The sequence below is a fragment of the Conger conger genome, chromosome 13, assembly GCF_963514075.1.
Source record: "Conger conger chromosome 13, fConCon1.1, whole genome shotgun sequence".
NCBI classification, from domain to species: Eukaryota; Metazoa; Chordata; class Actinopteri; order Anguilliformes; family Congridae; genus Conger; species Conger conger.
This window is the reverse complement of record NC_083772.1, coordinates 28,498,218-28,515,723: the sequence shown is the minus strand read 5'-3', so window position 1 is coordinate 28,515,723 and position 17,506 is coordinate 28,498,218. Positions and strand designations below refer to the sequence as shown.

At 39.5% G+C, this 17,506-nt stretch overlaps 1 protein-coding gene across 1 annotated transcript; it reads left to right on the top strand.

Annotated features, from left to right (window-relative positions):
* The first annotated feature begins 2,043 nt into the window (after nucleotides 1-2,043).
* Nucleotides 2,044-9,597, top strand: LOC133108061 (extracellular calcium-sensing receptor-like). The gene is made up of 6 exons (XM_061217476.1): nucleotides 2,044-2,135; nucleotides 2,329-2,620; nucleotides 4,479-5,273; nucleotides 7,853-8,080; nucleotides 8,435-8,558; nucleotides 8,684-9,597. The coding sequence occupies exons 1-6, from the start codon at nucleotides 2,068-2,070 to the stop codon at nucleotides 9,595-9,597; spliced, it is 2,421 nt and encodes an 806-aa protein (XP_061073460.1). The 5' UTR covers nucleotides 2,044-2,067.
* The last annotated feature ends 7,909 nt before the right edge of the window (nucleotides 9,598-17,506 follow it).

The following is a 17,506-nucleotide window of genomic DNA, read 5'->3' as shown; positions in this document are numbered from 1 at the left end:
CAAGCTGGTGTATTGGTCTACCTAATAAAGTGATCACTGAATGTCTTCATGCTAGGATTTTGATTCCCATTGGAGTGTGTTATTTTCATTTGTCAACATGAGGAGCTATTGTTTGTCTCTGACTTTTTTTTCTTTCTCAGCCTCATTGTGGCTTCATTGACTGTGCACAGGACAACTGTGGTCCTCAAACACCAATAACAGACCATCCATCCATCCATTATCTGAACCCGCTTATCCTGAACAGGGTCACAGGGGGGCTGGAGCCTATCCCAGCATACATTGGGCGAAAGGCAGGAATACACCCTGGACAGGTCGCCAGTCCATCGCAGGGCACACACACCATTCACTCACACACACACTCATACTCATACCTACGGGCAATTTCGACTCTCCAATCAGCCTAACCTGCATGTCTTTGGACTGTGGGAGGAAACCGGAGTACCCGGAGGAAACCCACGCAGACACGGGGAGAACATGCAAACTCCGCACAGAGAGGCCCCGGGCCGACGGGGATTCGAACCCAGGACCTCCTTGCTGTGAGGCAGCAGTGCTACCCACTGCGCCATCCGTGCCACCTCCAATAACAGACTCCAAAGGCAATCAAAAGACTAGATACTGATACCTGCACTAAGGAAGCGCTTGAATACACCTGACTGAACAGCTGAGAAGCGAACTGTCCTCTTACTTTTGGTCCCCTAAAATAGGGTGGGCTATGTATAAAAAGATCACCCGATAGGGATGTAAACCTCACTGTTTGAATACATATATCAGAAAGAAATGTAGCACACATACCAAAACAATGATCGCCGGCCCTATTTACTACTGTTGCTAGGCAGTACACATTCTCTCTGCCATGGCAGCTAATGCAATAGTTTATCACAGGTGTATATGCACATTTATATATGGCATAATATGTTATGATTTATTTTTCAATGCAAACTTCATAAATATTAGTGAACCTCTCTGTATATTAAGCCAGAATGAACAACATCATACCTTGACTGGATCTATAGCCTATGTTTTGGCTATTTTCTTGACTTGCTTTTACAGCTCTTTTGGAGCATTTAATAGCTGCTTGTTGAATCAACAATTACTGGCACCATCATGTGTGAATGCCATTTACCTGGTAAAATAATGGATAGTCCTTGATTTTGTGAACAGGCAATGTCACTGATTGGCCAAAAGAACAATATTGCAATGTTCCATTTCCATCTGTGAAAGTAGCAAAGATCTCCACACATTTGTAAATAACATAATTATTTAAAAATAATTTGTAAATAAAAGAATCACAATGTCACTATATCACCATTAATTTGAGAGTATTGTTATATCTCAATGGGCAGTTATGATTTTGAAATGACATGATAATGAGGGACTCATGACAGGTTCAGGGTTTAAAGCTTAATTAGAGGCTAAACCTGAGCTCTGTATTCTTTCATATTTTCATGAAATTATGGTTTAAAACACTATCCTAATCGATCCAATTAAAATTCATAGCAAGCACTGGGTTAGGGACTACACAAATGTAACAATTTAATGCAGCACTGGTCCGATGAGAAAAGACAAAATTTTATTTCTATATTTTTCTCCAAAGAAAGATGTAATGTTTTTATGCTGTTTTAGTTTAATAATCATTGCACATTTTCCCAAAGAAACACAATTTTTGTGTGCTTCAAAGGGAAACACAATGAAGTTTATGCATGTGATAGGAGTTTCAGAGTGATTTGTTTTTATTTTGGACCAGTAGATATTTTTAGACCCTATGCTGTTGAAAAGAGTAATTCCCACTTGGAATGATGCAGAAGCGAGTTTCTTGCTTTCTTTGCTCCGCCTGTTCATGCTTTTGAGAATCACAGATCGAATGATTAATTCCAGCAGCTGTATTTAAATCTGGTACACAGCAGTACTGGATCTGAGATGTGCAGTGGGATGGCACTGCAGACCATTCTGCTGGCACTGACAGTCCTCTGGGCGGCAGCACAGACACCACCATGCAGAAGACTGGGGAGGGCAGCCAAGCCCAGCTTCTATCAACTTGGAGACCTCAACATCGGTGGGCTCTTTTCCATGCACCAAATTCCCAGGAAAATAAGCATCAAATTTGACACCAAACCAAAGCAACTGAAGTGTTCACGGTGAGATTACGTATCATTTATCTGCTCTTTGGATTAGTTGTTCTTCCAAAATAATGTTCTAATGGGATTCAAATTAAATGAAGGGTGATGGCAAACATATTTAATATTATACAATAACAATTGATTTATGTGTAAAATGCAAAGCTTCTGAATGGTTAGCATGTTAAGCAATAATAAATTCTGTAATTTCTAGAGGCCATTTCAGAGAATTCCGGTTTGCCCAGACCATGATCTTTGCCACTGAAGAAATAAACAACAAAACCGACCTTCTCCCAGGTGTATCTCTTGGATACAAGATATATGATTCATGTGTCTCTCCAATATTCTCTCTAAAAGCAGCCATGGCTCTGATGAACGGTTATGAGGAAACGCTGTCTGACACATCTTGCTTCACACCACAAGTAGTGCAGGCCATTATTGGGGCATCCATTTCGACAAATGCCATTGCAATTGCAGCAACTGTTGGATTATTTCAGATTCCAGTGGTAAGTGTTCCATCACTCCTTTGTATGTTCTCCAAAACAGGGAGTACATCACACAAATTGACTGTATTTGCAAGTGAAATGAGTTATGTCAAATATTTTGGCACTCCTAAGCAGAGGCTTTCTATTTTGTAAATGTAATGGTATATGATGTCCTCTCTCTCTCTCTCTCTCTCTCTCTCTCTCTCTCTCATGATGACAAATCATTATATTTATTTTTCTTTTCTTAGGTTTGAATAAAAACAATTATTGTATTACTTCCTCAAATTTGACAACATTGGTCAGAACAGAGCCATATTCATTTCTGATCTTATTTGATGTATGGCTGAGTGGCTCTTTGCTATATCTCAGATAAATTATTAGCATTATTGAATGATACAGAAATTCATCGAATATCTTGTCTTGCAAGCCCATGCCGATACTTGATTCTAAAAGTAAAAAAACAAAATAAATTCTATTTGATCATTAAAAAAACAAATAATTGAGGACGTCCTAGCATTAAAAAAACCCCATGATTCTGGGTGTCTCGGTGGCGCAGCCTGTAGAGCACTGCCTGCATGCTCATTGCGAGCCACGACGTCGGCGGTTCGAATCCGACTGTCTGACATTTGTCGCATGTCTTCCCCTCTCTCTCGCTCCCATTCTTCCTGTCTCTCTATACTATACTGTCCAATAAAGCTGAAAAAGGCCTAAAAAATATATTTTTTAAAAACCCCATGATTTTCAATGAACTGAAATAGGAAAATTAATTAATTAATTAAGGATTATTGCCTGTTTAATATACAATATAACTATTTTTCTTAGTAATGCATTATTTCATACAGCTAATTAATTATTAACTATTGTGTGTGTGTGTGTGAGACAGAGAGAGATCCATTTGTGAGAGAGGTAAAATATTTGGCATGGTTAAAAAAAATGAAACAGGGTTCGTAACCACTTCCGGGTTAGATCATGCCCACTTCCGGGTACGAGTAATGGATAATTTAAATGGCTTACTTGTATACGGAAACGGCTCACCCCTACTATATACAGTAGAATTAGCTACAGTAGATGTACTTGAAATACAATATAAATGGAACAGCAAGTCAAAGTAGGGGCTTTGGATTGTCTCCTGCTTAGTGTAAACAACTGTACGTCACTCTGGATAAGAGCGTTTGCCAAAAGCCAAAAATGTAATGTAATGTAATGTAATGTAAAGTGTTACTCGGTCACTCCCAGTCACTACTAATGTCGCGTAACGCTCTGTCACAGATATTTGGTGACACATGCAGCACTTCAGTTGATTGACCAATACAAATGAATTAGAATCTCAATAGAATCACTTTGTTCAGCACATTTTACGGGAAATGGATAGGTGAAAACTGCAAAATCAGTGAAGGTGGTGTGGGCGGGGCAGCAAGGCCACCGTAGCCCCAGGGCTTGGCATTTGTAAAGGGGCAGTAATGCCAAAGAGTGGGACAATGGCCATGGTGGTTGGAATATCTGAGATACTCCTGGATACTCATGCAAAAGACATCCAGTGAACAGCAGTTCTGCTGGCAAAAATGCCTTGCTAATGAGAGAGGTGGGTGGAGAGGGGGCAGACTGGTCAATGCTGACAGGAAGGTGACAGTATTGCAAATAACCACACATTACAACAGAAGTATGCAGAACAGCATCTCAACATTGAGTGGATAGGCTACATCAGCAGGAGACCAATAAGTCTAAGAAAGAAGTCTAATAAATTCCTAATAAAGTGCTCACTGAGTGTATAGACACACACACACACACAAGTTGTGCTCTCAAATAATGAAAAAATAATAATTATGCATACATTTTCATGTGATTTATTTTCTAATATATTTGACCCCTATTTTTTCAGATCAGTCACTTTGCAACATGTGCATGTCTGAGCAACAGAAAAGAGTTCCCCTCATTCTTCAGAACCATTCCCAGTGACTATTACCAGTGCAGAGCACTGGCTCAGATGGTGAAGCACTTTGGCTGGACCTGGATTGGAGCTGTGAGAAGTGATAATGACTATGGCAACAACGGGATGGCCACATTTATAGAAGCTGCTCAACAAGAAGGCATCTGCATTGAGTATTCTGAAAAATTTCACTTAGCAGAACCAGAGAAATTACAGAAGGTTGTAGATGTTATCAGAAGAGGCACTGCAAAGGTAATTGTAGCATTCCTTGGTCGCGGTGAAATGAGCAAGTTTTTGGAGCAGCTGACCTCTCAGAATGTTACTGGTCTCCAAATGGTTGGCAGTGAAGGATGGATAACAGCAAACAATCTTGCCTCACCAACAAGTTTCAGGGTACTGGAAGGATCTATTGGCTTTGCTGTCACCAAAGGCAAAATAAATGGCTTCAAAGAATTTATATTAAAACTTCACCCATCCCAGTACCCAAATAATACTGTTGTAACAGACTTTTGGGAAGCTGCTTTTCAGTGTTATCTCAGAAATAGAGATGACAAACCTCACATTGCCCCATGCACTGGATCTGAGAACTTGAGTGAACTGGAAAATGATTACACTGACGTATCAGAGCTGAGAATCTCCAACAATGTTTACAAAGCAGTATATGCTGTTGCTCATTCTCTACATGACCTGTTGGCATGTACACCCCATCAAGGCTGCACAAATAGTCTGAAAACAGAACCATGGCAGGTATCTCAATAAGCCCTTAACATAGCTAATAAATGTAGCTACGCATGTAACAAAGGTTCTATGAATTCCAGATGGCTGTCAGAGGACGGTGCATAGCAGATCTTATAATAACAGTCACCTGTGAGGCGGATGACGTAAGTACCTGGGTCATCCGCATACTTGTTCCACGGATTCTTCTAGCCAGACTGGAACAGGGACCTCCCGAATTCTGTCATCCGGAATTCATAGAACCAACTTTACATGAGTACCTTTTGTTCTATATCTATTTTGCATAGCACTGGATGACTCATACCAAGTCACAAAGAAACATCCACCTTATAACTGCAGAGGCTGCGTTAAACCTAGTGAAGATAAGGTATATGTCAGTGCATATATCATTCAGTGACTTGCCATTCAAGGCAGCCCAGGAGTTAGATACACTGGAATGGTCTGTAATTGCTTAGGTATAGGCATGTCCAATGACCTCAATAATCCATTGGTTAGCCTCTGCTCTAACAGGGCTCTGCCCTTGCTGTGACCATCATGATAGACAAAAAGGTTGCCAGACCTACTAAGGCTGGCAGTTCCCCTGAATTACGCCTTTACTGCACGCACCAGGTACAGTTGCATCTCAAACTCAATGCTCTGATTCATGTGAAAAGGAAACATTTGGGAAGAAGGATGGGTTTGGCCACAACGTGACCCCTGAGGCATGGTTCCAATGCATGTATGATGTGGGATCTGTCGTTGGCCCCCTCATGAAGCGACAGTCCAATGTGTGTGGTCAGACCATCTGGTTGCCCACTTCTTAAGGTAGACCTGTTAGCTTCCAGTAAACACCCCAGAAACTGCAATATCACAGGAACAAGGGAATAGGATGAAATGCATGGAGAAGGCTGTCTGGCCATGCATTTCATAGGTAGAAGAATGCCACTCTGATGATATTATTATCAATAGTCACATCAAGGTTTTTTATTATTATTTATTATTATTTTTCTGCCTTGGCAGAAACAGAGAAACCATCTATTTTGCAGGAAACTGCAGGAAATTATCTCCAAGTGATTTGGGACCTATTATCAGTATATAAGTCTAATCTGAATTCAATAAGAAAACTTTGGGTCATCCAAGCTTTAACCTCTCCAATTGGGCTAGCTGGACTGCTTCCCCTGTCTTAAAATATATATAAACCTGTGTATCATCTGCATAACAATGGTATTTAACATATATCATATCATGTCTGCTTATGATATTTCTGAGAGGGAGCATGTAAAAAGAAAAGAGCATAGGACCCAAAACCAATCCTTGGGGTAAAGAAGAATGTTGATGAATTACACATGCCTCCAGGACCTTTGATAAAAAAGGGAGGTTTGAACGAGGTCTATAATTGGCTCGGACAGTGGAATCCAAATTTGGTTTCTTGAGTAATGGCATGATGTCTTAATAGATATGGGGACATAACCTCATGGCAGTGAACAATTGGTTTACAAAGAACAGGCAGAAGCCCCTTCAATAACTTTGTTGGTATAGGGTCTAGGAGATTCATGTGGATGATTTGGAAGAAGAAAAAAATTTAGACTGCAGGCCATGTTTCTAGATAAAAGAGCTGTGCCCTCTCAAGATGGATGATCCCCATCCCTTTTTAAAAGACCAGGCCTTTGCCAGAACGTTTGCCAGTTATCAATAAAACCCACATAATTTTGTGTATACCAGTCAGATAACCAGCAATTCAGGCACAATAATCTTCTATAGATTCCATCACTATACTGTCTTGGGTGAGGACCAAACCATGTTACTTGCCACAACATTTTCTTTATTAACAAGCATAATGACTTTTCGTGACCACCAATTGCCTCAATCGAATGTCATTAGTACCGGTGTGAATGATAATATGGGGAAATTTTCAAATTGGCCTTGATATCGGTAGCTCAAGCACCAGGAATGCAGTTACTATGGTCGCTGGTTTATTAGAGACTCTGACGTCTCGGACTTTCAGCTGTCTCTGATCTTCTTTCCTCAATTGGTTTATCCACAAATGGGGCGAATGAATTCCATAGTTTGAGTGGGATGCGAGGGAATCATGAATCCTCTATGTCTACATCTTACAGTTACAAATGTGTCCTGCTGTGGGGCTAGTGGGGCTGGTAAATACTGAGAACATGAAACAGAACTATCATTAACACTAGCATTGTGTTCTCATTCTAATGTTTTGCACAGTCTCAATGCTTCAACAGGGGTATATATGAGGGAGGCAATATTCAGATAAATAGGGGGCACTTGCCCGGCCCATAGCTACCTGCATTCTGCATAGCAGCCAAATGCCTGCCATCACTTATGTGGCGGCCATCGCCTGGAATGCTGTATTTGATGTGAATTTCATCCTCAATCTGTTGCTGCTGTGGACAGCACCTCCTCATCATGGTAGGAGAAGCTCAACAGTGGTGGCTATTGCAGGAAATCACTTGGGATCTGAACCTGCGCATGTATGGGACAGAAAGAATCCAGGGCTATGCAACATCCTTGATGGTGGAATAGAAATAGAACCTTCATCATGAACAAAATCAAACAAGAATGTCTCTTGGCTGAAATTTGCTTTTCTACAGGTTCTTAAGGCTCTGAAAAAAGTCAATTTCACTTTGGGAACTGGAGAGAAAGTCTCTTTTGATAGTAATGGAGACCCAATAGCCAGATATGAGGTGGTGAACTGGCAGCTGGCTCCTGATGGTGCAGTAGAGTTCAGAGCGGTTGGCTACTACGATGCTTCTTTACCACCTGGTCAGCAGTTTGTGATGAGCCCTGTTAGTATGGTTTGGGCAGGTGGGCAGGAAGAGGTAAGTGTTTATGCCCTACATGAAACATGTGGTCTGATAACAGAAGAGATGCCTATATTAATCTTTTTGCGATTTAGAAAAAGCATTTAACTGAGAATTCAACTCACAAAACAGAAGAAACTTCAGAATACATTTTTCACAATTCATTTATCTATCTGTAAAGTGCAAGCAGTATAGATAAATGACACTACAACAGAGAAAAATAAAATCACACATCAATGACAAAAGATTGTACTGTGGAAAGTTCTCAGTTATCATACTTCCGTGTGAAAATATCAAATAATTATTTAAAAGTATTTACACATCACATTGTCCATGGCTGCTTTGAGTTAAGAGTTGAAAGATGTTGCATAGAAACCAAGGTCAGTGTGCAGTGAGAGCTGTCCCCCAGGCACTCGGAAGGCTGTGCAGAGAGGAAGGCCAGTCTGCTGCTATGACTGTGTGCCCTGTGCTGAGGGAGAAATTAGCAATACGACAGGTAATTCAACTTTAACCAGTCTAACGAGAACATTTCTAAGCTGTGCATTTTGTATTGTTTTGCATCTGACTGTTGTACAGGCATAGATGTAAGAGGGTTCTAATAATGGTATTGTTTTCTTACAGATTCTAATGACTGCAGTCAATGTCTGGACGAATACTGGTCTAATGCTAAAAGAGACCAATGTGTTTTAAAGGCTGTCGAATTTCTGTCCTTTCAAGAAATTATGGGAATAGTGCTTGTAATCTGTTCTATTTTTGGAGTGTGTTTTACTGCATTTGTGGCTGCGTTGTTCTTCATAAAAAAGGACACTCCCATTGTGAAAGCCAACAACTCAGAGCTGAGCTTCCTGCTGCTCTTTTCATTGGAACTGTGTTTCCTTTGCTCTATTACCTTCATCGGCCGGCCCTCTGAGTGGTCTTGTATGCTGCGCCACACTGCGTTTGGCATCACTTTTGTCCTCTGCATCTCTTGTGTTCTGGGGAAAACAATAGTGGTGTTAATGGCCTTCCAGGCTACTATTCCAGGCAATAATGTCATGAAGTGGTTTGGGCCTCCCCAGCAGAGACTGAGTGTGCTTGCTTTCACTCTCATACAGGTCCTTATTTGTGTGCTTTGGTTAACAATATCCCCTCCTTTCCCCAATAAAAACATGAAGTACTTCAAAGAAAAAATTATTCTAGAATGTGATGTAGGATCAGCAGTTGGGTTCTGGGCTGTACTGGGTTATATTGGGCTCCTCTCTATACTGTGTTTTGTTTTAGCTTTTCTGGCTCGCAAGCTGCCTGACAATTTCAATGAAGCCAAGTACATCACATTCAGCATGCTCATATTCTGTGCAGTCTGGATCACCTTTATACCAGCTTATGTCAGTTCACCTGGAAAGTTCACTGTAGCTGTAGAGATCTTTGCAATTTTAGCATCTAGTTTTGGCTTGCTGTTCTGTATCTTTCTTCCAAAATGTTATATAATATTATGCAGACCTGAGCAGAATACGAGAAAACATATAATGGGTAAAACAGACACGAAATCTCAGTGATTGAATGCACCATATTATCCTCAATTTAATAAATTTGTGTTGGGTCCAGAATTATTGGTGCCCATGATAGATTTACACAGAATATACTGTAAACCAAAAAACAATGCTGTTATCGGTCTTACATTTTTCAAATAAAGATTTTCCCCCAAAAAACAAGTTTCACTATTATTGGCACCCTTTGTTTAATGCTTTGTACAACTACCCCTGGCAAAGATGACAGCCATGAATCTTTTCCTGTAATATCTGCTCAGGTTAGGGAGCATAATTGGATGGATTTTTGACCAAAATGTGTACTTTTGTAAAATAACCAAGCTGCAGGATTTAGAATTTTTGAATGAGTATAGTTTTTTTCTGAGCCCCCCCCCCCCATCTCCCTGGATCTAGGAAGAGCAGTGTGAAGTTTACAAATATCCTGTTGGAGTCTTATGTTATGTGATTTTGCATGATTACAAAGTTCACAGAATTTTATAATGTGTGCATTTATTGCTTTAAAACTTAAGTGACATAAGTCCACTGCTATAGAGATATTTGTTCTTAAATCGCTCCTACGAGTGATTTAAGAGAACTTGCCGCATTCACCAATATTCTTGTATTTATAATTTCTACAAACAAAATTTTTTGCTCATTGAGATGGGTGGCTTATTGGTAAGTGACTTATCAACTATTAATTGTAGCTATGCAAAATATTTTCATTAAATTGAAATTCACCACTTCCTGTTGGTGAGAAAGATTATGCTTTAGCATCTCCTATGATGGCATGGCTTCTGTCATCTGTATCCATGACAGTGACTCTTTTGTCCCCTTCCTGATGCAATCATGGTTGCAATCTTATGGTGGTACGACCCTCAGGTCACTTTAACATTAACAGCTAATTTTTTTCCCATTTCTTGGCTTTTACAGGTCCCTTAATTTCACTGTTGATACATGCTTTCGTTTATCAATCTTCAATCTCTGCAGAACTTATTTTTCTTATGCTTAGAAATGCGCTACACCTAGGCTTATATGGCATTTTTGGGCCATCAATTATTCTAATTCACAATTTTCATGAACGCACATTCATTCACGAAAGGGTGGTTCTCACATGATCAGTTTGGTCAGTTTTCTGAAGTTACAAGCGTTTGTTGAAACTGATGTGGCAAACTCGTACGAACACATCATACAAAAAAGTAAGAGAAAGTTAATATAATATAAACATTTTTTTGCATGAGGCCCGATGTTGTTAGATGGGGTAGTGTGTTAGACTAATCGTCTTCTAATATAAGGTAGGCATGAGATATCTACAAATGTATTACGACTAGTCATAATTAATGTCACAAGTTAGGATGATGATTCACGATACCTGCTATTAGAATCTGACTAGTGTGAGGTAGTGGGTTCGGAGGACCAGGCGCGACTGTGAAGGGGATCTTAAAGTTACCCACAGGCTGTGAGGTAACCAGTATTTAATAAAGTGCAACTAAATGAGGAAAAGGTTCCCCCGGCGAACTGCCGACACAAGGCTACTCTGAAAAAGGGATCGAGAATAAGAAACAGAAATAAAGCTGGGGGCTTCAGACCCACGACTAAGGTTACCCAAGCAACCCTCCGCCTTGCACTCCTCTAGTAATCCCAGGAGCACACATCCAAGGCGTGGAACAACAGGTAGACAACTTCCATCCCTGAGCGGAAACCAGACCAGTGCTGTGTGGCTTACAGTCCTACACAGAGCCCTGTGTTAAATAGGATGTTCTCAATGACATGCAGACCTACACACAGCGCCCAGTTGAGCGCTGTGTACAGAGTGGCTAGAGCACTATGCACAGCACTGTATAGAAGGATCTTCAGAGGGATACACAAACCTACCCACAGCACAGTGTTCATTGTGGCTTAAGGAGCAGGAGAGCTGCCAGAATCTGCTGCCCCGCCAGCGTAGGGGAGCTGCCAGAGCCTGCCCCAGCGGGCCCATTCACTGAGTTTTGCTGTCTGTTCACCATGTGAGCAGTGGCCACCCCCAGCCCGGCATCACAGATGATCCACGTTAAAGGACCAGGGGGGATGCTTCCCCATACATATGGAATACATATAGTCTCAATATGAAACCGAAAACAAAAGACACTGCAAAACATTGTATTGGAACATTATAAAAAGGCAAAATGGCAAGTCTCAGAAAGAGCTTGAAAATATAGTGGCTAAAAGAGGCTTTGAAACAGAGTCAAAAGGAGTATCAAAGTGGAAAAAGGGACAAAGGGAGTCTCAAAAGGAACAAAGAGAATCTCAAAAGGAATAAAGGAAATCTCAAAGGGATGAAGGTAATCTCAAAGGGGACATAGGGTATAGCTGGACTTTCAAATAATGGACCAGATATTAGTGTATTGTAGCATCTGTGACCCGGACAGACTCACTTTGCAGTCACATTACATTACTTTGCATTAATGGCATTTGGCAGACACTCTTATCCAGAGTGACGTACAGTTGATTAGACAATCCTCCCCTGGAGCAATGCAGGGTTAAGGGCCTAGCTCAAGGGCCCAAAGGCTGTGTGGATCTTATTGTGGCTACACCGGGGATCGAACCGGCAACCTTGCGGGTCCCAGTCATGTACCTTAACCACTACACTACAGGCCGCCCCACATGATCACAGTTGGAATGGCTGGGTACTCACTTCCTGCAAGGACTGCTATAACACTCCCTGTAAAGGCTGTCATATATTCTTCGGCTATAAAGGCACATTTGTTTGCCGCCATCTTTGTACCCCTACTGCTGAACCAGCTCCGACTATGGTTAAGACGTGCAACAAGGCACAGACCCAAGGCTAGGCCTACCTACATGGGAAAGAGAGAGCAAACAGAGAGAACGCATTATCCTGCTGCAAGTTTAAACTGCATCTACCACAGGATCAGTTTATTGACTAACTTCTCACTTGGCTATTGAAGTGGAAAAGTAAATGAGCCACAGCTCCTAGTGCAGATAGTGCAAGTAAGAGCAGGATCTGAGGTCTGAAGAGGTACATCAAATTGATGTCTCCGTTGCCACAGGGCTTTCTGTTGGCTTGTCCTTTGGGATTCCAGTATGGTAATGCCACGAGAGCTGATGGAGCTCCACAATGGCCTGTCCACGGACATCCGCTCAAGATCATTGGGCTTGATGTTGCATCTCTGTGTTTTAGCTGGTCTTTATAATGGAGCTTTTGCCCATCACGTCTTCTGTGGGCAGCCAGTAGCTGACCGCATAGGACTTGTTGTGGCAGACATCCTTCAGGCATTTGGAGCATTTGAAGATGGCTTTTAGCGAGGGTATGCTGATGGTGTTAGTTCTCTGGAGGATGTCGACATGTGCAGGATGCAGTCAGCCCAGGCAGGCAGTGGATGTGAAAGGTATCCAGACGCCTGATGTTGGAGCGGTATACCGCTAGGCCTCCGCACATACCGCACAATACAGCAGGGTAGAGAGACACACTGCTTGCTAAACTGCCACCTTTGTTGGTGTCTTTAGGTTGTTATTATCAGACACCCCGGAGCGCAGTCTGCCAAAAGCAGCTGAGCCTTTGTTGAAGCGATCAAAAACCTTGAGGGATGTGCCATCGATGATGAGCTGAGGATGGATGGTGAAGGTGTTTCAGTTGGCGAAGATTGAACAAACTACCATCAAGGCAAAACTGTACCTGAATGCCATCATCAGGAGAAAGATGCGTGTGTGTGTGACTGAAGCAAGAAGCTGGTTGAATATAGCTGGAGCTAGTACACAGCCCTGTTTAACCCCCACCTTTACTGTGAAGGACAGTGATTGCATCCCTCTGACAAGGACATGTGCCTCCATGCCATCATGGAACTTCTTGAGGATGTTCTGGTATTTGGGAGATACTCATCAGGGCCTCTTGTTGTTCGTCAGGCTACACATAGCTGATCAAACCTCTGTGAGCTATGGTGGTTCATCCAAAGAGAAGGCCTCTGGAGGGTTGGAGGGGATATTTTGGTTTTGGTTAAACAACTGGGCTTATCGCAGCCATCAAGGCATCCCTGCCTGCAGTCGAAAAACATGCATTAAACTAAAATCCCCCCCTTCTTGGCTACATGGAATGTCTGTACCCTCCTTTACATCCAAGAAGGCAACACAAGGCCTTCCAGATGAACAGCCCTCATAGCCCATGAGCTGAGGAAGTACAACATTGTTATCTCTGCTCTGAGTAACAAAAGTTAGCACATTTTTAGAATGAGAAACTATTATGCATTTGGCCCGTTGGACACTCTATTTTATCAAACCTCATTGTTCGGTCTGATTATACTTTGGATAAATGTTTGAGCTTACTACCTCAAAAAATGTATACATGTTGTTAAGTTTTTGGTTATTATTTTAATATTTGATATTATTCCCAATGTAAATATGCTATCATCAATGGAGGTATTGCATCTACATTTTGGTGCCACCTGTGAGCATACACTGCCCTCCATAATGTGTGGGACAAAGACTCATCATGTATTTATATGATTTGTAATAAAATAAATCAAATTTGGGTAAAGTGCACATTGTCAGATTATAATGAAGGACATTTTCATTTTCTTTCAATACTAATTAAAAAATTAAAATTAGGAAAATTAAAGAGGAGGTCAAGCGCATTAAGAATAACAAACGATAACTGCTGTATAAGAATAAAGATATTGCTGAGGCCTTAAATGGCTACTTTGTTGAGAGTTTTACCAGGGAGGAGGTTACTAGTAGGCTGGAAGGCATACTTAATACTAACAATGTCTTAGCCAATATTGAGATTGGGGATACAGATATATTGGATAAATTACATACATTTTGTATGTAATTTATCATTGCCAAGTATTTTTAGACAGTCTTTAGAAACTGGATAAATACTGTATGACTGGAAACAAGGTACTATAATACCAATATATAAGAATCTAGGACACTACAGGTCTCTCAGTCTAATTTATATCACATGTAAAATACTGGAATCTATAGGGATAGCCAGCATGGTTTTTGATAGGGTTGGTCATGCCTGACAAACCCTTTGGCATTCTTTGAGGAAGTGTTTTGATGATAGCAGGGCTTGTGATATTGTATACCTTGGTTTCCAAAAACCACATGATTTGATTTGATTTGATTTGATTTGATAATCTTTATTTTGAACTTACATATATTAAAACAAAATAAAACATAATGAAGGCCACAAACTATATTTAATGAAAAATAAAAAATAAAAAAAACAAAATAAATAAAAGTGCGATCATTTCTCATCCCCTGTGTCCAAAAAGGAGTAGGAAGAAGTAAAGACTTATTTACTCCTACCCCCTTATTTCATTAATCATAATTTCAATAATCAATTCCAAATGCGCTGTATGCTTACTATATATTATGATAGCTATATATAATTTATTTATACCTACATATACACACCTATTTGAATATTCTCATATATTTATATATACATACATACATACATACATACATTCATACACATACACACATGCCAACATACATTCATGCATACATACATACATCACATATACATACATATACTGTACATACATATTTACATACACATACATATAACCCGCATCCATGTTGGTGTATGTTACAGGCGTGAAGACTCTCTGATCACTGTATTGTTCACAAAAAAAGATATAATACTAAATTAAAAACAATCCTCTTTCCTCCACACTATAACCATTGAGAATGATGTTTTTATACAACCTCTTAAATTGTACAATATTAGTGCTCTTTTGGAGTTCCAAATCCAAACCATTCCATAGGTTGACCCCACCGATTGTAATCCACTGACTTCTCATAGTGGTATGTATAGGAAGTTGCTTTAACTTAAAATCCCCTCTTAAATTATAACCCCCCTCTCTCTCAAAAAACATCTTCTGTATATTCCCCGGAAGTAAATTATTTCTTGCTTTAAATATGATTTGAGCTGTTTTGAAACTGACCAAATCCATAAACATCAATGTATTTAGCTGTACAAAAAGAGAGTTTGTGTGATCCTGGAAACCAACATTGTTCACAATCCTTATTGCTCTCTTTTGCAGTATGACCAGTGGTTGTAAGATACTTTTATATGTGTTACCCCAAATCTCCACACAATAACTAAGATATGGCAATATCATTGAACAATAGAGTATATACAAAGCCCTTTGATTTAGAATGTGTCTTGTTTTCCCCAGTATAGCAACATTTCTTGCCAGTTTAGCCCTTATATATGAAATATGGTGTTTCCAGCTGATTTTGTGGTCTAGAATCACACCTAGAAATTTAATTTGATATACTCTTTCTATTTTTATATTATCTATCATTACTGTTGCCTCTGTTTCAATTTTACGATGACCAAAAAACATTATCTTTGTTTTATTCAAATTTAATGACAGTTTGTTCCTGTCAAACCACCGTTATAGTTTATTCATTTCTGAAGTGATCACCTTCAAAAGCTGCTGCAAATTGTCCCCAGAACAGAAAATATTTGTATCGTCAGCAAATAAAACAAATTTAAGAATGTCTGAAACTTTGCAGATGTCATTTATATAAATAATAAACAGTTTGGGTCCTAAAATGGAACCCTGAGGAACCCCACACTTGATGTCCATAAGTGTTGACTTACACTCACCCAACTTTACAAATTGCTGCCTGCCCAACAAATAGCTTCTTATCCAGTTCAGCGCTACCCCTCTAATACCATACCTTTCCAATTTATCTAATAATATATCATGATTTATAGTATCAAAGGCCTTTTTTAAGTCAATAAATATTCCTATAGCATATTTTTTGGTATCTATACAATTAGTGATCTCTTCCAATAATTCAATTAGTGCTAAAGATGTACTTCTATTTTGTCTGAAACCATATTGGCTCTCAGTCAACAGCTCGTGTTTATCAATAAATGCGTCTAGCCTTACACTGAATACCTTTTCTAAAATTTTTGAAAACTGTGAAAGCAATGAGACAGGCCTGTAATTTGTAAAGCTGTGTTTACCACCAGTTTTATATAACGGTATGACTTTAGCTACTTTCATTTCACTTGGGAATTTGCCAGCTTGGAAGGACAAGTTGCAGATGTGTGTTAATGGTTTTGAGATTCCGTCAATGACTTTCTTGACTATTGTCATATCCATTTCATTACAGTCAGTTGACCTTTTGTTCTTGAAATTGCTTACAATGTCCACTACTTCTTTTTCTTCTACTGCTTTAAGAAACATTGAACTTGGATTTTTATCATAGTTATAGCCATCAAAACCTTCACTTGACTCTAAATTGATTTGGTTTGATAATTCCGGTCCCACATTGACAAAGAATTTATTAAAACCATTAACAACATCCTCCATATTTTTTAAAGTCTTATCATTTTCGACAAAGTGCGATGGGTAACTAGAACCTCTAAATCCATTTCGAATTATACTATTCAATACACTCCATAAACCTTTAATGTTGCTCTTATTATAATCCAATAATTTATTATAATAATCTTTCTTACATGTTCTCATAATATTAGTTAACTTATTTTTATATTTTTTATATTTATTTTCAGTCTCTATATTTCTATATTTTATGAATTGTCTGTATAATGTATTTTTCTTTTTACAAGCATTTTGCAATCCCTTAGTTAGCCATGGACTATCCTTGTATTTTAGTTTACTGTTGTATTTTTTAATCGGACAATATGTATCATATAATAACTGGAATACATTTAGAAAGGATTCATATGCTCTATCTATGTCTTCTATATTGTAAACCATTTCCCAATTTTGTTCTAATAATGCATTTCTAAGTAGAGTCATAGATTCCTCATTCAGATCACGTTTATAGATGAATTTATTGGCATCCTTGTCCTTCCTATTATTGCAGTCATAGACTACAAATACTGGCAAGTGGTCACTGATGTCGTTTACTAGGAGCCCACTCATTATATTGTCTTCCAGAACATTTGTCAGTA

Bases quoted from the DNA above. Each gene is read 5' to 3' on its own strand.
- LOC133108061 (XM_061217476.1), top strand. From the start codon at position 2,068: ATGCACCAAATTCCCAGGAAAATAAGCATCAAATTTGACACCAAACCA. The intron at 2,136-2,328 runs GTGAGATTACGT...TGTAATTTCTAG, and splicing joins AAGCAACTGAAGTGTTCACG to AGGCCATTTCAGAGAATTCC. The intron at 8,081-8,434 runs GTAAGTGTTTAT...GATGTTGCATAG, and splicing joins GGGCAGGTGGGCAGGAAGAG to AAACCAAGGTCAGTGTGCAG.